This window comes from Protopterus annectens, chromosome 6.part1, assembly GCF_019279795.1.
Source record: "Protopterus annectens isolate FY-2018-M chromosome 6.part1, PAN1.0, whole genome shotgun sequence".
Lineage (NCBI taxonomy): Eukaryota > Metazoa > Chordata > Ceratodontiformes > Protopteridae > Protopterus > Protopterus annectens.
This window is the reverse complement of record NC_056738.1, coordinates 360344377-360369965: the sequence shown is the minus strand read 5'-3', so window position 1 is coordinate 360369965 and position 25589 is coordinate 360344377. Positions and strand designations below refer to the sequence as shown.

Here is a 25589-nt window from a genome sequence, read left to right as displayed (position 1 = left end):
TTTAAATAAACACAATAAACAGCAATATGTGGAATGGATTTATAAAGAGGAATGAAAAACTGAAGTGACTGGAATAAAAAACAAAACAGTGAAGTGGGGCTGGTACTGAGTTACAGTGTATAAAACATAAATTGGAGAAGATGCATTAACAATGATTTACTGGTTTAACCCATTCACTCCAATGGAGCTCAGGAAGTTTGCACTGTAACTTCCAATGAGTGGAGCCTAAGCCTTTTGTCAGAATCAAATTATGTCCTCACATTTCAAACAAATGTTCATACATCTGGAACCATAGGGGTTATGAAAGAAGTATAAATGGCAAACTCTTCAGCACAAACTATTTTTGTAGTGGCAGGGTTCTTTGGGTTCTAGGTTTTAAATTGAATTTTATAAGTCACAGTAAACACAGTGTTACATTTGTAATATTTTGCAAACAACATACAATATCTCATCAACCACTCAAGTTACACGCATACTGTCAGCAGCATTTTATTCATCTAGCTGTGAGATTTCATGTGAGGCTAAGGAGTTCTGTCTGTGTTACTTGGTTGTTGAGATATTTTGAAAAATGTTTACCTGCACTTGACAAAGATCAAATATTAATGCAGTTGAGTTTGCCATTGTGTAAGCTTTAAGATGGAATATTTTAAAAACTTCTACATAGCATGGTTTTGGAATTATTGATGCAAATATGAACAAGCAATATTTGACGCATAGAGGCATCAGCAGGCGGTAACTGCATATGCACCTGCAGCCATCACTCAGATGTAATGAGTTAAAAAAATTACTGCAGATACCATTTCATGTTAAACAAAGACCCTCACTAACCCTATTTAAGTGTAATTTGGATGATTGTATAGGTAACCAGAAATTTACCCTGGGGGTTCCACCTGTGTCCGTCTTGGAGAGTGGCAATATATATTGATTTTAGTGCCTGCTTGAAGCAGACAATACTCTTGGGAACATGGGTTGAACTTGGATAGCTTGTAAAGGCCCTGGGGCCGTTAGACTAGTAACCTCCTATGATCCTATGTGCTTTGACCATTCAATACTATGATCATTTGCTCTCTCTCTCTCTCTCTCTATATATATATATATATATATATATATATATATACACACACACACACACACACACACACACACACACACACACACACACACACACACATTTTATATATATATATATAATACATACATAAACATATATATACGTGTGTGTGTGTGTGTGTGTGTGTGTGTGTGTGTGTGTGTGTGTGTGTGCATGTGTGTGGGGGTGTTTATCTATATGTACACACACACTTGCATGGACTATTTAGCATCATATTTATATTTTCATGCACTGAGTCAGTTCACAGAAAAGTCAGATTTTGCAGAAGCGACTATATTTCCCTGTAGTTCACTAGGGCATTATGCTTTATTATATTTGTGTGGGGGTAGCACAGCCCCCTCCTAGAATTAAAAGAAATTCTATTTCCTGAACAAAAATATATATGTATTATTTTTAAAAACATGTGGATAGTCAAACAACTCAAGCCAACCACATTTTTGATTTTACAGAAATCCATAGTGTTTACAGTTGCATGTTGCATCCCATGTGTTTCTGTTCTACTGTTCTTCTTATAAGTTTTTTTGCTCCTTAATATAAGTCCTTTTTAATTTTGTGTTCTATTTAAATGATTGGTTTGAAAATATATTACTATTCTTGCCATAAATCATTTCTTAACTATAGAAATCTTGCATATTGCTTCCATATTTTTTCGTCTCTTTTCAGTTATTAGGTTTCTGCTCAAAGCAGTTCTTACTTTCTGCTGATATTTTGGCTAAAAATATCTCACAAAACCACAGGAGAGAAGAGGTGTTCTTATGAGTGAGTCATCCAACCCTTGACAACTACCACTTATCAAGTGGATTTCATTCTGCGACATTCTCATTTCAGTTTAGTGGAATCTTCTCTTAAGAGGCTAAGCAGTAGTCACAGATGTTTTTAGTGTAAATACAACAGAGGTCATCACTTAAAATGGTCCTTAGGATCTCTGCATTTTATACATATGTTATATGTTCGATAAGCTGAGCTACCTATCCTAAAAGACAATTTATCAGTTTTATCGGTTCCAAATCACAACATAAATATTTTCTCCCTAGCCAGAAAACAGCCACCCCCCAACAGCACTGCAGTGTGTCACTAATGCTCACAATTTGCAAGTTCTGCACTACCATATATTTAGATCCTTGATTCTGTTATCCAATTGTTAATCTCAGAAAACAGTTATCCAACCATACAGGCTAAATATCTCTTTTGAACTGAGTTAAAAATTAAACTCAGATTCCCTGGATCTTTTTCCTTCTCTGGACAAGAAAAATTTCTAGTCTATTCACACTTGGGTTTCATGTTCATTCACAAGTATACCATTATTTCATATAGACATATCCAGAAAAAAAAACAATAAATGTGGTCATTGGGAAACAAGCTGTTTAACTTGTTTCAGTGGAAACTACCCAGACTTCTTTAGATTCTTCTCTGAATTCCAGCAGTATGTCTCTGCTTTAACCATGCCTCCTCTTCCCTCTAAACTATTTTCAGTGTACTTACCTGCTTATATATTCTATGCACTGGAGTCTTTACATCTAAGCAATGAAAGGCTGGGTATGGAGTACAGAGTCATAGCACTGTGGCAACCCGCCACCTCTTGGACAGTAATCCTCATCACTGGCACCTGTGGAAAACGTTCACTGGGAGGATAACAAGTACATACACACAGTATCTCCAGATGCAGCTTTCTGCATCAAGCACAATCAAGCACAACTTCCTTAAGAGCACACAGGGAACACAGTCAGTTTGGGGTTGTTTTCTTTCTCTTTTCCAGATCCCTAATAAGACTCCCCACTGGCACAGCTGTAGAGATCTCAGCTTAGTTTCCAAGCCAAGACCTCCAGCACCCTCTGTCCAACCAGTGCTTCATGTCCCTGCCCTAGTAGCTGACACACAATCTTAGAGATTTGACTTGCGCACACACACACACACACACACACACACACACACACACACACACACACACACACACACACACACACCTGGGAAAGGCTGACACAGGTTTACTAGCAATACCCCCTTCTGCCCAGACTATAAGGTAGATACCACTGCCACCAGGCACTCCTGCCAGCTACATTAAAGCCCTTACAAGGGTACCCAATATACTGAGTGAAATTAATATTAATACAAATAGTAGTTTGATGAAGAGCAAGGCTATTAGGAGTAGCCCACACAGTGTCACAAAATAAATATGCAAATACTCTCAAAACTTAATTATCTCTACAAAGATCAGCCACAATGAAAGGTTGAATATATTTAATAATAATAAATAATAAAAGAACAAGAAAATACTAAGTATACATTCACAGTGACATTAGAGTTCAAAATCACAGGAAATATTTAAAATAACATTAAAGGACAGACTTAGACAAATAAAGAAAAAAAAATATTTAAACTAAGCTTCACTATATTCCTGACTGCATCTAAGAGACTTACTATTCCCTATTTAATAGAGCAAGACAGATGATGTGGTGAATGGTCCTTCTTGTTGTCAGGTCCAAGACAAAATACAGAATGCTCAGTCTCACCAAGAGACTTCTCAAAATAATATCTAAAATATTAATTCTAGGTTAGCTTGCAGAATGACATTACTTCTGGTCATCTGACATCTAGTTCCCATGCAAACCCCCATTACTGGAAGCTGGCAGGATTTAGCACCTACCTGTAAAAACATACACACACGGGCTTTTGCTCAGATCTGTGGCTGGAAGTAATAAAACAATCTGATATGTTCATGTTTCCAGAGTAGTAATTAGTTCACCCCAAAAATAATAAGAATGCTTCCTAGTAGAGACTTTGTGATTCTGGCTGCATTGAAACCTGTGAGATAGCATCTTAATGGCCTAGCCCGTAAAGTGATTTAATTTCAGATATATTTTAAAGTTTGCTAGATGGAGGTTAATCTTCCATTCTCCTCTATTAAAACATATACATTTAAACACTAAAAATAATGCACGTATACTTCTGTTCTCTCCAGTAAGGGACACTTGATACATTTCAAACATAAGCACTTTACAAATACCTTTTCAACACAGGCATCTGTACAAATCAGTTTGATATACATGACATATAGTTCTAATACATTTGTAACACAAGCATCTTGTATAAATCAGTTTGATATTCATGAATGACATATAATTATTTGCAAAATTCCAGCTAGCTGTGCTGGCAGTACCTCCTATCATCACAACCACAGACAAACATTTTCACAAATTTGCAAACCACGTATCAGCACAAATTAGAGAATGACTACAGTAACAGTAGAGGTTTGCTGCTGGTGTTCTTTCGTGATCTCACTGCTGCAAAGCTCTGCAAACTGTAAGCTGACTAGAGATTTACCATTATCTAGTTTCAAACCAGCTAACCTGTGTGACAATATTGTGAGTCATGCCGACTGCCTGTATCCCTACAAAGTTGTTAAATGGTATTCTCCTGGTTTTATGCTAAGATTTTGTGACCAAGCATGGCCTTTATACTCAGTATGAAATGCACAGGGATTTCCTCTCATTCAGAAACTGTAACTAAACTACGGAAAAAGCTGCCCTTTACTAGCAGATAACTATATGCACGTTAAGTTTTAAGAAATCCCTAAAAGAGCTCCGTGCTTCAAATTGGACTTGTCAACGTGGTGTTACATGAAAGCTACTGTTTTTTATTCCCTTTTTAATCCAATCACATGGTTAAAACTGTCTTTGCCAGTATAAATCTTCCTTTTCCTAGCCATCTTCTCTGACCTGCCTCCCAGGGCAGACAATAATTTCAAATAAAGTAGGGGGATGAACTAACTAGAATGAGGTGCACTTTGGATTTGTGCTTCCCAATGCCTGTAGAAGTGCAGTAACCTGAACAATGTGCATCCCTTTCATGCCTCATTAATGAGTTATGAGTTGGTCAACTATTCTGCCACAGACGTCTTACTGGAAATGAGTACTGCAACTATGATCTTCCACTAGAGGGCAGTCAGTACATGACCAATCCTAGCTATCTGTCTTCACATTTGGGTCTAATCAAGACATTTGAGGTGGTTGAGTGAAGATGAGCACAGCTGCATACATACACACACACGCACACACGCACACACACACACACACACACACACACACACACACACACACACACACACACACACACACACACTGTAAAGCACATCACTTCATACTGGCGCAGTGAAATTAGAAAATTAGTTCAATGTGAACCTAAATTTAGTACAGGATCACAAAAGCAAGCCATGGGACAAGTATATCTCTTCCAGTTTAATTAGGAATGGATTTGCTAAGTACTGCATAAAAGTCCATCCTTAGAACAACTGTCAGACATTAAGGAGAAATAAGCATCCAAATTAGGCACTGATGTGGGATAAACATATTCAGAGGTGCCTTTGTTCCTTGTATGAAGTGTTCAGTGAAAATAGAAAGAGCAATGGCAGGAATTTGGGATGACATAATAAACAACTGACTACAACAAATCTTCTTCTTTCGGCTTTTCCCAGTTAGGGGTCGCCACAGCGGAACTCTAGTCCGCTAATGATTGGCAGTAGATTTTTACGGTGCCTAGGTGCCAGGTCGATGCCCAGCCTTCAACGAAGGCACGCCCTACGCATGTCTTTCAAACACCACTCGACCACAGGGAGGACATGCAGACTCCACACAGAAGGAGCTCCAGCTGAGAATCAAACAGGAGAACCTCTTGCTGTGAGGCGACAACGCTACCACTGCACCACCTCGGCTACAATTGACTACACAAATAATTATGATAATTCAGCTTGATTGTGCCATTTAACAAGATACTAACTGAATCTTCTAAAAACGCTACATTAAGCTACATTAGTGAATCTAGTCATATTAAATGTAAGGGCCAAAGCAAGGAAAGCTGCTTAGTAACATGATGTATCCATCCAAATAGCACAAAACCGAATGTATAAGATGAAAAGGAATTGGTATGAAAAGTTAAGTATAGTGGATAGAGTAACTGTCTGAATGCAGGGAAAAGAGGTGAAATAAACTACCTATGTAATGTCCAGCTGATCATGATCTTTGTGATGCTGCTTGAATCTCCTAACTATGGTTTGGGGAAACCAGGTCAGTTCACAAAAGCACTACATTCAAAGGCCCAGGCTGAAATGAAGCTGCATAACTGTGAAAAAATCAGTTAGGAAATCTGGGCTTCACAAAACCATACAAATTAGTATTGACTGGCACCTTGACTACTGCTACACCTGCTACAGTGGCAGACTGGTGAAAAATAAATGATGAGTCTGTAGGTAATATATAGGGCTTCAAAAACATCAGGGCTAAATGCAAAAAGCAGACAGCATAGAAGGGTAACAGCAAATCCTTTTAAATGCAGTAGCCAGTGAAATTCATCCTATTAAGTAATAAGGCAGAACGTAGAGAGTTTTCCATGCTACAATGGACAACTGAGCAGCAAAGTTCCTTTGCAACTGGTCAAAAACAAAGCCAAGCATTAAATAATGCTCAGGAGTGAAATGTCTAGACTATCCCCAAACTAATAGACTTTTAATAAGCTGATGTAAGTATCAAATCTGGTAATAGCAGCAAGCCGTACATGCAGAGGACTTCTATCAAAAAATGTTTCAATGCCCTAACAATTTAAGAAATCTGAGAAATGACTTGCATCACTCATTATTTAGCTTTTTGTCTTGTTCCACAGCAACATAAAATGGTATGGTAATGCAAAAATAAACCGGTATTTAATAGCATAAAAAGCAACCAGAGTAGTATTGAGTCTTAACAAGTTCACAGTGCCATTTGTTTCATTATTCATATGGAAGGAAGTAGGACTTAAATAATGTGCACATATAGCATATAAAATCATAACACTTTTCAAACAAAAGCAACTCTGTTTGAAATGACTACCAATCTTTTTTTGATACTTCAATTTTTACACCAGCAATATATGCAACTAAAAATGAATAAACAATTTAGTTATGTGCAGTTCATGCTTAGATCGCATACCTCTCAACTGTACAGATTTTTGCCTCAGATTTTTGGTCCGTTTCTCATAAAATTGCAGTTTTATGGCAAATTGGTGACAAATCATTAAAGACTGAAGTTAGAAAATAATGACACACATTTGAGTTTCAGACTTCATACCCTTCAGAAAATTCATGCTAATGTGAAACCTGTTATTCTATCAACTTTTTAAGTTTGTAAGAGCAATATTTACAAATTGTCCCTATCTTTGGGTCTTTGTCCCACTTTTATTTATGGCTTTGCCCAGATTTCTTGCTCTAAGAAGTTGAGAGGTATGCTCAGATGTGAGAGATGATGGAGAACATCAACTAATTTCTACCAGCTGAGGACTTCAAAACATTTGATAAATGCAACAGTCTCATTGAAAAAGATAAAGAAAATTAGATATTTTTTTGTGGGTTGTCAAGATCTGCTGAAATGGTTACTCTCAATAAATAAAAACTATTGTGGGAGCTCGAATTCCAGTGTGGTATCTTGCTTTGCAATTTAACAGGCTACACAAAGAGTAGCACTAAAGGCAGTGGCGTCATGCCTGTGAGTAGGTGAGCTGCAGCAAGAAAATAATGTATCCACTACAAGTAACAGTATTGTCTGAAGCTGCACAGCTGTTGGTAGCATCTGATCCACTACAAGTTCCAGTATTGTCTGAAGCTGCACAGCTGTTGGTAGCGTCTGATCCACTACAAGTTCCAGTATTGTCTGAAGCTGCACAGCTGTTGGTAGTGTCTGATCCACTACAAGTTCCAGTATTGTCTGAAGCTGCACAGCTGTTGGTAGCATCTGATCCACTACAAGTTCCAGTATTGTCTGAAGCTGCACAGCTGGTGGTAGTGTCTGATCCACTACAAGTTCCAGTATTGTCTGAAGCTGCACAGCTGTTGGTAGCGTCTGATCCACTACAAGTTCCAGTATTGTCTGAAGCTGCACAGCTGTTGGTAGCATCTGATCCACTACAAGTTCCAGTATTGTCTGAAGCTGCACAGCTGTTGGTAGCATCTGATCCACTACAAGTTCCAGTACTGTCTGAAGCTGCACAGCTGTTGGTAGCATCTGATCCACTACAAGTTCCAGTATTGTCTGAAGCTGCACAGCTGTTGGTAGCATCTGATCCACTACAAGTTCCAGTATTGTCTGAAGCTGCACAGCTGTTGGTAGCATCTGATCCACTACAAGTTCCAGTATTGTCTGAAGCTGCACAGCTGTTGGTAGCATCTGATCCACTACAAGTTCCAGTATTGTCTGAAGCTGCACAGCTGTTGGTAGCATCTGATCCACTACAAGTTCCAGTATTGTCTGAAGCTGCACAGCTGTTGGTAGCGTCTGATCCACTACAAGTTCCAGTATTGTCTGAAGCTGCACAGCTGTTGGTAGCATCTGATCCACTACAAGTTCCAGTATTGTCTGAAGCTGCACAGCTGTTGGTAGCATCTGATCCACTACAAGTTCCAGTATTGTCTGAAGCTGCACAGCTGTTGGTAGCATCTGATCCACTACAAGTTCCAGTATTGTCTGAAGCTGCACAGCTGTTGGTAGCATCTGATCCACTACAAGTTCCAGTATTGTCTGAAGCTGCACAGCTGTTGGTAGCGTCTGATCCACTACAAGTTCCAGTATTGTCTGAAGCTGCACAGCTGTTGGTAGCGTCTGATCCACTACAAGTTCCAGTATTGTCTGAAGCTGCACAGCTGTTGGTAGCATCTGATCCACTACAAGTTCCAGTATTGTCTGAAGCTGCACAGCTGTTGGTAGCATCTGATCCACTACAAGTTCCAGTATTGTCTGAAGCTGCACAGCTGTTGGTAGCGTCTGATCCACTACAAGTTCCAGTATTGTCTGAAGCTGCACAGCTGTTGGTAGCATCTGATCCACTACAAGTTCCAGTATTGTCTGAAGCTGCACAGCTGTTGGTAGCATCTGATCCACTACAAGTTCCAGTATTGTCTGAAGCTGCACAGCTGTTGGTAGCGTCTGATCCACTACAAGTTCCAGTATTGTCTGAAGCTGCACAGCTGTTGGTAGCATCTGATCCACTACAAGTTCCAATATTGTCTGAAGCTGCACAGCTGTTGGTAGCATCTGATCCACTACAAGTTCCAGTATTGTCTGAAGCTGCACAGCTGTTGGTAGCGTCTGATCCACTACAAGTTCCAGTATTGTCTGAAGCTGCACAGCTGTTGGTAGCGTCTGATCCACTACAAGTTCCAATATTGTCTGAAGCTGCACAGCTGTTGGTAGCATCTGATCCACTACAAGTTCCAGTATTGTCTGAAGCTGCACAGCTGTTGGTAGCGTCTGATCCACTACAAGTTCCAGTATTGTCTGAAGCTGCACAGCTGTTAGTAGCGTCTGATCCACTACAAGTTCCAGTACTGTCTGAAGCTGCACAGCTGTTGGTAGCATCTGATCCACTACAAGTTCCAGTATTGTCTGAAGCTGCACAGCTGTTGGTAGCGTCTGATCCACTACAAGTTCCAGTACTGTCTGAAGCTGCACAGCTGTTGGTAGCATCTGATCCACTACAAGTTCCAGTATTGTCTGAAGCTGCACAGCTGTTGGTAGCATCTGATCCACTACAAGTTCCAGTATTGTCTGAAGCTGCACAGCTGTTGGTAGCGTCTGATCCACTACAAGTTCCAGTATTGTCTGAAGCTGCACAGCTGTTAGTAGCGTCTGATCCACTACAAGTTCCAGTATTGTCTGAAGCTGCACAGCTGTTAGTAGCGTCTGATCCACTACAAGTTCCAGTACTGTCTGAAGCTGCACAGCTGTTGGTAGCATCTGATCCACTACAAGTTCCAGTACTGTCTGAAGCTGCACAGCTGTTGGTAGCATCTGATCCACTACAAGTTCCAGTACTGTCTGAAGCTGCACAGCTGTTGGTAGCATCTGATCCACTACAAGTTCCAGTATTGTCTGAAGCTGCACAGCTGTTGGTAGCGTCTGATCCACTACAAGTTCCAGTATTGTCTGAAGCTGCACAGCTGTTGGTAGCATCTGATCCACTACAAGTTCCAGTATTGTCTGAAGCTGCACAGCTGTTGGTAGTGTCTGATCCACTACAAGTTCCAGTATTGTCTGAAGCTGCACAGCTGTTGGTAGCATCTGATCCACTACAAGTTCCAGTATTGTCTGAAGCTGCACAGCTGTTGGTAGCATCTGATCCACTACAAGTTCCAGTATTGTCTGAAGCTGCACAGCTGTTGGTAGCATCTGATCCACTACAAGTTCCAGTATTGTCTGAAGCTGCACAGCTGTTGGTAGCACCTGATCCACTACAAGTTCCAGTATTGTCTGAAGCTGCACAGCTGTTGGTAGCGTCTGATCCACTACAAGTTCCAGTATTGTCTGAAGCCGCACAGCTGTTGGTAGCATCTGATCCACTACAAGTTCCAGTATTGTCTGAAGCTGCACAGCTGTTGGTAGCATCTGATCCACTACAAGTTCCAGTATTGTCTGAAGCTGCACAGCTGTTGGTAGCATCTGATCCACTACAAGTTCCAGTATTGTCTGAAGCTGCACAGCTGTTGGTAGCATCTGATCCACTACAAGTTCCAGTATTGTCTGAAGCTGCACAGCTGTTGGTAGCATCTGATCCACTACAAGTTCCAGTATTGTCTGAAGCTGCACAGCTGTTGGTAGCATCTGATCCACTACAAGTTCCAGTATTGTCTGAAGCTGCACAGCTGTTGGTAGCATCTGATCCACTACAAGTTCCAGTATTGTCTGAAGCTGCACAGCTGTTGGTAGCATCTGATCCACTACAAGTTCCAGTATTGTCTGAAGCTGCACAGCTGTTGGTAGCATCTGATCCACTACAAGTTCCAGTATTGTCTGAAGCTGCACAGCTGTTGGTAGCATCTGATCCACTACAAGTTCCAGTATTGTCTGAAGCTGCACAGCTGTTGGTAGCATCTGATCCACTACAAGTTCCAGTATTGTCTGAAGCTGCACAGCTGTTGGTAGCGTCTGATCCACTACAAGTTCCAGTATTGTCTGAAGCTGCACAGCTGTTGGTAGCATCTGATCCACTACAAGTTCCAGTATTGTCTGAAGCTGCACAGCTGTTGGTAGCATCTGATCCACTACAAGTTCCAGTATTGTCTGAAGCTGCACAGCTGTTGGTAGCATCTGATCCACTACAAGTTCCAGTATTGTCTGAAGCTGCACAGCTGTTGGTAGCATCTGATCCACTACAAGTTCCAGTATTGTCTGAAGCTGCACAGCTGTTGGTAGCATCTGATCCACTACAAGTTCCAGTATTGTCTGAAGCTGCACAGCTGTTGGTAGCATCTGATCCACTACAAGTTCCAGTATTGTCTGAAGCTGCACAGCTGTTGGTAGCATCTGATCCACTACAAGTTCCAGTATTGTCTGAAGCTGCACAGCTGTTGGTAGCATCTGATCCACTACAAGTTCCAGTATTGTCTGAAGCTGCACAGCTGTTGGTAGCATCTGATCCACTACAAGTTCCAGTATTGTCTGAAGCTGCACAGCTGTTGGTAGCGTCTGATCCACTACAAGTTCCAGTATTGTCTGAAGCTGCACAGCTGTTGGTAGCATCTGATCCACTACAAGTTCCAGTATTGTCTGAAGCTGCACAGCTGTTGGTAGCGTCTGATCCACTACAAGTTCCAGTATTGTCTGAAGCTGCACAGCTGTTGGTAGCATCTGATCCACTACAAGTTCCAGTATTGTCTGAAGCTGCACAGCTGTTGGTAGCATCTGATCCACTACAAGTTCCAGTATTGTCTGAAGCTGCACAGCTGTTGGTAGCATCTGATCCACTACAAGTTCCAGTATTGTCTGAAGCTGCACAGCTGTTGGTAGCATCTGATCCACTACAAGTTCCAGTATTGTCTGAAGCTGCACAGCTGTTGGTAGCATCTGATCCACTACAAGTTCCAGTATTGTCTGAAGCTGCACAGCTGTTGGTAGCATCTGATCCACTACAAGTTCCAGTATTGTCTGAAGCTGCACAGCTGTTGGTAGCATCTGATCCACTACAAGTTCCAGTATTGTCTGAAGCTGCACAGCTGTTGGTAGCATCTGATCCACTACAAGTTCCAGTATTGTCTGAAGCTGCACAGCTGTTGGTAGCATCTGATCCACTACAAGTTCCAGTATTGTCTGAAGCTGCACAGCTGTTGGTAGCATCTGATCCACTACAAGTTCCAGTATTGTCTGAAGCTGCACAGCTGTTGGTAGCATCTGATCCACTACAAGTTCCAGTATTGTCTGAAGCTGCACAGCTGTTGGTAGCATCTGATCCACTACAAGTTCCAGTATTGTCTGAAGCTGCACAGCTGTTGGTAGCATCTGATCCACTACAAGTTCCAGTATTGTCTGAAGCTGCACAGCTGTTGGTAGCATCTGATCCACTACAAGTTCCAGTATTGTCTGAAGCTGCACAGCTGTTGGTAGCATCTGATCCACTACAAGTTCCAGTATTGTCTGAAGCTGCACAGCTGTTGGTAGCATCTGATCCACTACAAGTTCCAGTATTGTCTGAAGCTGCACAGCTGTTGGTAGCATCTGATCCACTACAAGTTCCAGTATTGTCTGAAGCTGCACAGCTGTTGGTAGCATCTGATCCACTACAAGTTCCAGTATTGTCTGAAGCTGCACAGCTGTTGGTAGCATCTGATCCACTACAAGTTCCAGTATTGTCTGAAGCTGCACAGCTGTTGGTAGCGTCTGATCCACTACAAGTTCCAGTATTGTCTGAAGCTGCACAGCTGTTGGTAGCGCCTGATCCACTACAAGTTCCAGTATTGTCTGAAGCTGCACAGCTGTTGGTAGCGTCTGATCCACTACAACTTCCAGTATTGTCTGAAGCTGCACAGCTGTTGGTAGCGTCTGATCCACTACAAGTTCCAGTATTGTCTGAAGCTGCACAGCTGTTGGTAGCGTCTGATCCACTACAAGTTCCAGTATTGTCTGAAGCTGCACAGCTGTTGGTAGCGTCTGATCCACTACAAGTTCCAGTATTGTCTGAAGCTGCACAGCTGTTAGTAGCGTCTGATCCACTACAAGTTCCAGTATTGTCTGAAGCTGCACAGCTGTTAGTAGCGTCTGATCCACTACAAGTTCCAGTATTGTCTGAAGCTGCACAGCTGTTGGTAGCATCTGATCCAATACATGTTCCAGTATTGTCTGAAGCTGCCCAGCTGTTGGTAGCATCTGATCCACTACAAGTTCCAGTATTGTCTGAAGCTGCCCAGCTGTTGGTAGCATCTGGCTGAACACCAGAAGTTTAAACCTTTAAATCTCTGAACTTGTGGACTTCCTTAACTTTGAAGACAATCATTTGTGTAGTTACAGAAATCTGGTTCCATTGAAATAATGGCAGTGGTATTCCAGGGTACAACGCCTATCATGCTGAATATTCAGATCCACCAACAGCATATTTGCTCATAGTCCCATTGTCTCTTGCCAGATTCTGCATGACACTAATCTGGAAATGGCAAAAGTTATACTCACACAATAAAATCGATCACCACATTATAACCAATTGTAAAACACTATGAACCATTTTGAGCATTCAGAATACCTTAACCAGTCATAAACGTTAACACACCAAACAACATACCCTTCCAGTGGGTTTCTTTTGCTATCCATACATAAAATGCCAACCATATCATTGTTAAAAACAAATATCCCTAGAGATTTTTGGACTTTGTAAATGCCAGTATTCTTGACAATTTGTCCCCTACCCATCATGTTAATCAAGTTTTACATCCACATAAGCAATTCTCCCACTTGCTCTCCTCACTTGATCTCCATTCCGTATTCACATCTGATCATCTCAGTGTGACTGTTTCTTTAAAAAGCTGTTTTATGGCCCATAATAACTCTTTCACAGTCAAGTGATCACGACAAAACCGACTACTTACTATTTACCAGTCTCTCTGCTGATTCTAAATGGTGCACCTCGCTAGCAACCCTTGTACCTGATACTGCTGCCTACTGCCCTAAATATTATGCCCTCTCGGAAAGATGTACTGATACATCTATACCAGTCTGATGTGAGCATAATGGCAAACGTAAATCTAAATTCATGTTGTACAACTCTCAAACTAACAAATTAAAAAGACCTGTTCATCTACAGATGGTACACTTCTGCATTTTAAAAGTGATTTCTGACAGGTAAAGTAAATAAATTAAACTTACTCTTGAAAAATGCAGGCTGACTACAAAGTCAGGGTTGCAACTAATTCAAAAGACTGTCTTCTTCATCTATATTAGCTTGCAAGTGACCAACAATTTTATACTGGACTTATATCTAGTGGTACCTCCTTCTCTGACCCCAAGGAAATTGGTAATACTTTTTAACAGAGATGTAGCTAGAATGGGGCAAAATGGGGAACTGTCCCGGGTGCAAAATGTTATGGCGTATGATTACAGATCCTGATTGGTCTTCAGTGTATTACCGGCATTCACTGTGTTTGCATTCAAAACTGCTACTGCTATAGACTCATTACTTTTGAAATGTTCTTTTCTAATACTGTTCTGTTTACCTGGTTAACAAAAAAAAAAAAAATTGTTGCTGAATGGTTTCACAGCAGCATCCTTGAAGAGTCTGGATGAAATAAATCTCTGGTTCTTCCACTTCTAAGGAGGTTTCAAAGAAGCTGTACCACCTGTTTGTCAGAGACCATTCAAAAGTGGAGGAGGTGGTTGGACACATTCCGGTATAGGCCCTAGATTTTGAAGTATATCGGTGGGGTAAGTTAGACACTTAAAATGACTGAGAAGACTGTTTCAGGAAACTTTAGCAATGACACTTTAATTCTGGCTGAGACCTTCTTGCCAAAGCAATGACAGAAGACAATGGAATATTTTTTCCTTTGTTGCCTGAAAACATCTCTTCACAAGCCTTTGGAGTATTCCTTAAATCATTATATTCTGTCCTAATGAAGCCTTACTTGCCTTGCTTTCTTTCTTGTACTTATTCCATAATATTATGTACACCTAACTGATGAGGGACACTACTGTTTTTTTTTTTTTGGTCTAGAATCTTACTGTGAATCATCTCCAACTTTAGAAACTTTCCTAGATATCTGCATCAGTCATCCTTTTCATGTATACACGGTAAAGATTGAATGTTTCACTTAAGTATGCAGTAACTTCTCCAGGAGTGTCTTCAGAAAATACCACATCTTTGGCCCCTCAGGTTGTTCATTATCAATCTGCAGTATGAAGGTATAGCATAATGGCCTATTCCAAGGCCATAGAAAATTCTTATGTGGGATCAAGGATCCAAAGGGTATGTGTCCCTTTTCATGCCATGACAGAATTCCCTGGCAATGACCACTGAGAAGAACTGGCAGCGTATGGATTGATCGATCTTATTTAACTTTTTTAGTACAATTACTCAACCTAACAAGGAATATTTTCCAGATGAGTGGCTGGGTCATGTGAGTCAAGAGACCAGCTTTGCATGACTATCTTATCCAACAGTTTCCTTATTTGATGCCTCTGTTCATTCAATTAAGGGTAATTTAATTCCTCAACCAAAAGAAAGCTTCCCTTGTTCTCTGTTTAGTAGACTTCACACAGACTGGTAGAGATCTTTAGTGGTGAGAAAGGAGGTGCAGTGAAGGTACTCAGTAGTGAGGAAGGAGGTGCAGTGCAGGCACTCAGTGGTGAGGAAGGAGGTGCAGTGCAGGTACTCAGCGGTGAGGAAGGAGATGCAATGCAGCCACTCACTGGTGAGGAAGGAGATGCTGTGCACCCACTCACTGGTAAGGAAGGAGAAGCAGTGCAGCCACTCACTGGTGAGGAAGGAGGTGCAGTGCAGGCACTCACTGGTGAGGAAGGAGATGCAGTGCAGGCATTTAGTGGCGTGGAAGGTGGTGCAGTGCAGGCATTCAGTGGTGCAGAAGGAGATAAAGTGCAGGCACTCGGTGGTGAGGAAGGAAGTGCAGAGGAGGGAGATGCAGTGCTGGCACTCAGCTGTGAGGAAGGAGATGGAGTGCATGCATTTAGTGATACAGAAGGTGGTGCAGTGCAGGCACTCAGTGGTGAGGAAGGAGATAGAGTGCAGGCAATCACTGGTGAGGAAGGAGGTGCAGAGGAAGGAGGTGCAGTCAGGCACTCAGTGGTGAAGAAGGAGGTGCAATGAAGGCATTCAGTGGTGAGGAAGTAGGTGCAGTGCAGGGACTCAGTGGTGAGGAAGCAGGTGCAGTGCAGGCACTCAGTGATGTTGAAGGAGGAGCAGTGCAGGTACTCATTGGCGAGGAAGGAGGTGCAGTGCAGCCTCTCAGTGGTGAGGAAGGAGGTGCAATGCAGGCACTCAGTAGTGAGGTAGGAGGTGCAGTGCAGGCACGCAGTGGTGAAGAAGGAGGTGCAGTGCAAGCACTCAGTGGTGAGGAAGGAGGTGCAGTGCAGGCACTCAGCGGTGAGGAAGGAGATGCAGTGCAGGCACTCAGGGGTGAAGAAGAAGGTGGATTCCAGGCTCTCTGTGGTGAGGAAGGAGGCGCAGTGCAGGCACTCAGTGGTGAGGAAGGAGGTGTAGTGCAGGCACTCAGTGGTAAGGAAGGAGGTGCAGTTTAGACACTCAGTGATGAGGAATGAGGTGCAATGCAGGCGCTCATGGGTGCTATCTCAGTAGTAGACCCAGTCAGCATTTCTACAGACAAGGCAAGACTGGACCCATCTTCATTAACAGAAGTAATGATGCTGTGCCTAAGAAGTAGCAAGACCTAACCATCTGCTCTCTAAAATGGCATATTGCCCCTAAAATGGGAACCCACTGTATGCCAGCAGCCAGCTGACTGATGCTCAGAAGGTCGATTGGAGGTCAACAGCATCTTGTACTGACAGTTACACTTGGAAAAGTATAAGGAGGAGACTGTTGTGTCTGTATCACTTACTCCATTTTTTCCAAGTTTGTGCAGTCTCAGAGTTAATACATATGCACCCCAAACCCCCACCAAACACACACACTCACGCACACAAACACACACACATATATATGTGTGTATATATATATATATATATATATATATATATAAATAAATATATATATATATATATATATATATATATATATATATATATATATATATACATATATGTGTGTGTGTGTTATATATATATATATATATATATATATATATATACATATATATATATATATATATATATATATATATATGTATATATATATAGAAAGACATATGTTTGTGGGTGGATAGGAGTGTTTTGGGGGGCATCAGTGTGCAGGGGGCTGGCTTGCCCCCTACAAACAAAATTGTGACCTTGGGACATACCTCTCAAACCTCCTAGAGTAAGAAATCTGGACAAAGCTATAAATAAAAGTTGGACAAAGGTCCAAAAATAGGGACAATTTTTAAATATTGCTCTTACAAACTTAGAAGGTTGCTAGAATAATAGGTTTTGCATTAGCATGAATTTTCTGAAGGATATGAAGTCTAAAACTCAAATATCTGTCATTATTTTCTAACTGCAAGCTGTAATGACTTACCACTAATTTGACAGAAAACCACAAGTGTATGAAAAATGGATATGAGTACAAAATCTGGACAGTCTGTGAAAATCTATACAGTTGAGCGGTATGCCTTGGGAGTGTTGCTGTTTTGAGATTGACCTCCCAAAGTTTCAGATGCTTAGGAGCTGAATTGTCAGTTGATGATTAAATAAGACATGATGATTCATAGCAAATCCTCGCAACGTATCTATAAGGAATATTAATCTCTGGAGAAAGTGGGATGCCAGGTTAGAGCCATGCATCAGAAAGGCCATATATGAGAGCTCTGCTCAAATAACTAGGCTTTGCATGATTCTAGTTTGTTAAGCAGGCTGGCAATAACACTAGGATCATTTTAAGTTGTAATGTGGCATGCATTATTGAGGGATAATGTAGCTGTCAAAACTGCACTTCTGTTGGGAAGGTTATGGCACTATGAGAAGTACTCAAGCTTGGCTACCATTACCTGGATGACAGCAAGTGTAGAAAGCAACCCCTAGCAAAATATGCCAATAAATTTAAAAATGTGCCTGAAGTTCCCACTACACCAGAACTACATGCAGCCCTACAAAAAATCACATAATAAAAATACCACAGTGTATATGCATGTTGTGCACTCCACCACAAAACAAGATTACATTAAGGGTTCTTCAAGGAATCTACCAAACTGGAACATAATTAGGAGTCCTTGGCTTTGAGAAAATGGTGTTTGAGCACCTGGGACGTTGTAGTAGAACTACAAGCTTCCTGACCCCGAGAACTGTGCGATATCACACACCTGTCACCTCTGCTTAGTTGACCAAATTGTCAACTAAGCAGATGTTGATTATAAGCAAATTCAGCTATTTTTGGTGTTTATATATATATGTCTGTATATTGTTTGTGTGTGTGTGTGTGTGTGTGTGTGTGTGTGTGTGTGTATATATATATATATATATATATATATATATATATATATATATATATATATAGAGAGAGAGAGAGAGAGAGATGTATACACGTTTATCTGTTTATCTATCTATATGCCCCATGTTCAAAATAGGAAAAAGGGGGTTGTGGATGTATATATAATGAGTTACACATTGCCCAAATACCACATATAAAGTCAAAACATCAGCTGATGATATGGACCACAAAATAGTGTTCATCCATCCTACTATATCAACGAGACTGTGCTTTAAAATATTAGTTGTTCAAGTGCTTGGTTTGAAGGTGAAAGCTTTTGAACACATGAAATGGATTGAAAATGTGTTTAAAGCATTAATGTGACAAAAATGTATTAGACATTCATTACTTCATTGAACAATAGCATCAATATTTCTAAATTAATACATTATTGAGTTATTTGATTACCATTTAAATGATTCATTTTAGAAATATACAGAAACACACTTACCTTCCAAGAATTTCTAGCAGCTCTGCAACTCCGTTGAAGTGTTCTGTTTCATATATAAACCTAAACAAAAAGAAAAAATACAGTAAATCAAAACATGTAATGGTTTGCAAAGCTTATACAGGGACAGGCAATAGAATCACTAATTGCATCCCCTACCACTGTTATGGTTTTACTTCAGTAACCACACTAGTATAATGTGGGCAGGTACTCAGTGAAATATACAGTAACTGTTTGCTCATGTTTAGAAATAAGATTTTTTTAATGCCACAATGTGAAATGGAAGGGGGTGAGTGCCTTAGTAAAATATTCAATTAATTTGGTTTTCCTGTTAACTTAGTAATAAAATTTGAGCCAAGTCTCATTTTCAGCCCTGAAGAGAAACAATGACATGATTCTGTGGCTCACTCGGTTGCACAAAATATGTAAAAGGGGATTATAAGAAATGGATTTAGAGTTCATTACTTTAACTCACAGACAAATTAATTTATCTAAAAATGATAAAAGTGATAAAGGCATGATCTAATACATTAGATGTAGAGTTCATTAATCTAACCCACAGTAAAAATGCATTTATTTTAAAACTGCTAGGTACTGGGCAGTGCAGTGGTGCAGCAGATGCACTGTCACCTCACAGCAAGAGGTCCTCCAGTTTGATTCTTGGCTGGTGTGCCTTATGTTCAGAGTCTGCGTGCCCTTCTTCATTTGTGTGGGTTTCCTCTGGGTGCTCTGCTTTTCTCTCACATTACAAAGCCATGCATGTGGAGTGTTTATCCCTTTGCCGCCTCTGAAAATTGTCTCGTTCCAAGTTGAACTTTCCCAGTAAAAAAATGTTAAATAAATAATACTGACAACACATTTTAAATACACTCATTATTACAGCCATCTAAGACAAAACATTCTAGTTACTGTACCTAAAAGTGAAAACACAAATAATATCACAATTATTTTATATACTTAATTTAATAGACAGGTGGAATGGACATGGATAGGAAAGACACACTTTAGCCTTAATTTAATTACAGTAAATTCAGAGCCACAGTGACCAATCATAAACAACAGATATATGCATTTTCTATCCTAGCTTCAAGAGTATGCCATGCCTTGCAGATGAGTTATTTTTTTTTTTAGTTTTACAACTTTCAATACAACAGTGATTTCACCTTTTTTTCCCCCTTTATTTTTTGTTTCCAAATCTAGGAAACCAACTATACTTATGCAGTCTCTGCCAGCTACAGACACTGTGACAATATCAGTCTCTTGTGCTTTTGTTTCAGTCTCTGTTTTAGTCGCCATAAACTTGAAAAACAATATAAATGCTAATTTTCTACAAGAATTATAATGCATATATAGATGTCTGATGTATGGATGGCAAATCAGCATTCCAACTAATTAATTGCTCTGGCCTGAGGAATATCACACCTTTAGCAGCATACCCATATCTTTACATTCAAGAACGTTTTCTGATAAACTGAATTAAAAGTATAAGCCAAAAAATTTAAATATAGTGAAAACATCAAATGCTGTTAGAAAGGTATAAATAACGTTATCAGTAAAAAGTCTTCTTACAATCATAGTAGTGCATTCAGTTTTTATAAATTAGCAATGCAATATATTATAACGCAAACAAACCCAGAAGTATACTTTTCCCTTCATTATTATCTGAGGTTTCACATATGTTTCATAGTTTAGAAATTGTACAGCCTAGACATACAGAGTTTGAAATCTTTCGTACAGCCAAATTGAACTAACAGCCATGAAAAATGAAAACTGATAAACACCACAAGTGCAAAATGCGATTAGTCATTATTCATCAACAAAGCAAAACCTGAATCTTTCATATCTGACAACTGTCCACAAATAAAAGTCTGGAATTGTGAAAATGTTTACAAAAATGTGGATTCAGACATATAATGACCAGTCCACAGTATCCACAATCCAACAGATAAGTGGTGAGAACTATCTGAAACGTGCAGAAAATTTCATGACAATGAGCTACGGAGCTCACTAAGTATATCGTCACAACCATTGTCTTACAGATTGTCGAAAACCAAATGACTTAATACTCAACTATGGCTGAGGTTACAAACTTAAACATATATATATATATATATATATATATATATATATATATATATATAAAAGAGAAATTGTTACATGGGGAATAAATGGAAAGTTCATTGACAGATATACAGAGCGTACAGAGTAAGTACTTTTATCAGCTGTTGCAGTTTAGCAGCTGATGTCATCTATTTAAATTTTGCAAAAGCATTTGACAAAGTGCCACATATTTCAATTATAAGAACTATACAGTCCTTGAGAATTAACTCTTTTACAACAAATAGGGTGGCTGATTGGTTGAACTGTAGAAGCTGTAAGGAATAGTTAAAAGGGTGTCTCTCAGAAGAAGAGGTAGTCAAGACTGAGGTACTTTAAGGCCCTGTTTGGGCCCTGTATTGTTTGGGATGTTTATCTCTATACTTCCAGCAACCCAAAACACATGGCTTAGCAAATTTGATGATGACACCAAAGTACGGGGTATTGTAACTATTATCAAAAACCATCATTTAGTACAAGAGTATCCAGATAAATTGAATGAATGGATTGTAGTTAATGGTATGAATTTCAATGGAAAAATACGTAAGGTTCTTCATTTCCTGAAGGAATAATCATAAATATCCATAAGAAATGGATAATCATATTTTAACAAAAACAAATGTATTACTGATTTAGGTATTTTTGTTGATGATTTAAAGCTTTGAAGAACAATTGAAGGGTGTTTTCAAAAAAGTCTGGAATTATGAGAAATATTTTAAGATGCATCACTAGTAGAGTTGCTAGGGTTTTCATACCAATTAATAGATATACTTTAAGGCCACTTTTCAAGTACTGTGTCCTATTTTGAATATACAATCAAACTCATGACAAACTAGAGAATGCAGAAAGATTTTATACAGGATAAGATTATGGCAGTGAAGTTCCTTTGCTATAGAGAAAGACTGGAGTTTTTGAATTGGCATTCACTGTATTTGGTTGTTAAGAGGGAATTTAATAGTATTGTTTAAATGTTATAATTATGAGAAGTTAGTTGCTACATTGGCTATGCAGTATGCTCACTGGGCATGGAATTTACTAAGAACTCGGAACAACTCTCATATGGTGGTAATAGCTCATTAAGGACTATGTTACGTCATTTCCTTTATTTCACAGGGTTAGCAGGCTTTGGAATGCTTTGTTGGTGAATATGAGGAAGGCAGAAAGCTTAATTGCATTCAAGTAGATGACAGTCAATTGGTTTAAAGGGGAAATGTATAATTCATACCTTAATAATTGTAAACTCCTGAAATGACATTGAGTGACATTGAGTTTGATTAAAATTAGACTATAACATTGTAATCATTTGACTTCATCAGACTGATAAATATAATAATGCATTTTAGCTCACAGATATGCATGTGTATTTTAATTTAAAAATGAGAATACTACACATTGGATTGCAGCTTCAGTGCTATATGCTGGCAACAGCAGCTCACATGTCATGTGGTATAGCTTCCAGAGAATTCAATTAAGTATGTAGCTCAGTGGGAATATACCACATCATGTATCTTTACATTATTTATTAGCCATCATGATGTTAAATTATTATATTTGTTGTATCGATCATGGCTGCGGTAGCCTTAGCTATATGGGTTATATGCTGCCAAGGATATAACAGACTGCCGACTTCCAAAGCTTCTGGGCACACTCCACATGTGCAAACTGTCAGGCAGCTTGAGCTGCACCGAATAAAAGACAAGTTTGGGTGCTAAGCCCTTCAGAGGTTTACTGTCACAGAACATACACTTGTGTACACTTATCATAAATGTAGATGTTCAAGTGTATTAACTGTTGCAATCATCACCTGCGGGTTATCCCTGCTGTGGTAGCTCTTGGCGTGCCTGAATACCAGAGTCAATGATTTTGTGTGCCGGCTGCTGTCGCCTGTAGTCTGTTGTCAGGTTGTCAGTGCTATAAAGCAAGGCAGCCGACATCATTACCTTGTTTTTTCTTGCCCTAACCCATCAGTAGCAGAAGGGAAAAGAGAGACGTGGTCCTGGTGGCTAAAATCCACCTAGGGAAGCTTATGTCCCCCTAGGGGAAGATGTTAAGTGGGGGACAGAGGGAGTGAAACTAAGACTGCAACAGTGAATACACTCTAACATCTACATTTATGGTAAGAATACACAACTGTACTATGTTCTTCGTGTTTCACTGTTGCAGTCATCACCTGTGGGAGGATTCGCAAAGCTGAGGAAAGGGGTGGAAGGATAGGTTGAGTCCTAGGTACGGGTTAGGAGGCCCTGCAGAATTGCAGAGGCAAGTCCTGCCCTAGACTTAGAAAAGAGGAGTAGGTGGTAATGTTTTGTAAAGGTATGGTCCAGGAAGCCGCTTCCAAGATGTCCCTCATGGGTGGTACTCTGAGGAAGGCAGAGGAAGTGGAGGTTGCCCTAGTGGAGTGGGTATGGATAGACTTAGAGATGGGTTTCCCATGTAGTCTGTAGCAGAAATGGATAAAGTGTGAAATCCATTTGGAAATGGTTTGCTTGGAGATGGGTTCCCCTCTGCCCCTGGGGCAAAGCTTACAAGTAGTTGGTCTGTTTTTCTGAATGGCTTAGTATGGTCCAGATAGTATCTGAGTTGCCTGTGTATGTCTAGTGAGTGTAGGATTCTTTCCCCCTTGTTTTGAGAGTTGGGAAAGAAGGTGGGAAGGTGTATGGCCTGGTTAAGGGTCACATCAGATACCACCTTGGGCATAAAGGAGGGGATAGTCCTCAGGGAGACTCTGTCTGCATGGAAAATGATGAAGGGCTCAACAGCCATGAGAGCTTGAAGTTCCGAGACCCTTCTGGCTGATGTGATAGCTAGTAGGAAGGCAGTCTTCCATGAGAGGTATTTCAATTCTGTAGAAGCGGCAGGTTCAAAAGGAGGTAAGGTTAGTTTTTCTAACACATAATTCAGGTCCCAGGGTGGCATGGGAGGGCTTCTGGGAGGCCTGATATTAGAAGCTGCTCTGAGGAATTGCTTAATCAAAGGATGAGAGAAGAGGGATGGGTCTGAATCATAATCTCAACCTCAAAATAAACCAAATTAAAGCCATCAACATAATTGGATACTACTTCCCACCTGGCCAAAACATCCCTCCACTAGAAAACCTCCTCAGCTGGTCTACCCTCCATCTCCTCCAAGAAACTATAATTTTAGGTGATTTCAATATTGACTGGCAATCCTGTTCTGACAACCAACCAACCCATCATCTAAACCTTCATGGCTTCACCCAACTAGACCAGTCACCAACCAGGATAAATAAAAACTCCAACAAGCACACTACCCTGGATTGGATACTAGTCAGTAAGAGCCCCCAGTCATTTATAGCAGGGTGCTTATCAGATAGCCTCAGTGATCACCCCACCCAACATTCCTACTCAAAAATCACCTATACCACACTAAACCTGTCATCTACCGTCAAATACGTAAAAAACTAAATGTTAACCCACTCACATTCATCTCATCCCTCAAAGAATGTAACTGGCATCCTCTAAAGTACCTCAGTCTTGATGATGCAGTTGAATTTTTTAATACTACCTTCCTGAGCATCCTTAATTACCATGCCCCCATAAGACTTTCCAGAACCAAAGTAGAGCCCTCCCCATGGCTACAGAAAACCGCTATGTCAGAAATGAAAAACAGGGATAAAGCCTGGGAGCACTAGTGCAAAACCAAAACCCTCTCAACTAGACAGAAATTCCTAGAACTACGCAATAGAGTCAAAAAGCTAATAAAACAGGACACATTCCAATACTACCAGTCTGCCCTAGACTCCTCCCAACACAACCCCAAACAATTCTGGTCCTCCATAAACTCCATCCTCCACCCAGGTAAAGTCAGTACCCCTCCTCCTAACATACCTCACTCCTCCGAAAATATTGCTACCTCATTCAACACAAATTTTACACAAACCATACTATCACTAGCTAGACAACACAACCACTCTCCCCTCCAACCCACACCTTCAACTGGTAATCTCCCCACTGTCTTCTCTTTTTCTCCTGTTCCTACCTCCAACATAAAAAAAAAAACTCTTAACTAACTTAAGCCCACCAAATTAGCAGCAGACAACCTCCCAAGTGAATACCTACAAATCGCAGCTGATGCTCTAGCCTACCCAGTATTCATCTTGATTAACCGATCTCTGTCAGAAAGTTACGTTCCCACACTATGGAAAGTATTACATATAATTCCCCTCCACAAAGGTGGCCCCTCCACAGAACTAACTAATTACCGCCCCATAGCTATTCTCTCTCCACTCTCCAAAATACTAGAGAGATGCATTCAGTCTCAGGTCTCAGACTACCTCCTTACTAACAACCTCCTTTCCAATACTCAGCATGGTTTCCGACCAAACCATAGCACCACCACTGCCTTACTCTCCTTTACTAACACTATCCTTCAGCATAACAACAATGACTATCTCTCCGCTGCTACTTTCCTAGACCTATCTAAAGCATTTGACATGGTCCCACACAAACAACTCATCTCTGTCCTCAATAACCTATCCTTCTCTCAATCAGTCACCGACTG

The 25589-nt window shown here is 40.3% G+C and overlaps 1 protein-coding gene across 1 annotated transcript in view; it reads right to left on the bottom strand.

The window, feature by feature from the left end:
• PPP2R5B (protein phosphatase 2 regulatory subunit B'beta) overlaps positions 1-25589 on the bottom strand; it is a 1711411-nt gene that overhangs the window by 385351 nt on the left and 1300471 nt on the right. The window contains exon 6 of the mRNA XM_044075777.1: positions 18975-19034. Coding sequence (XP_043931712.1) covers positions 18975-19034 — 60 coding nt within the window. The remainder of the gene's footprint in view (positions 1-18974; positions 19035-25589) is intronic.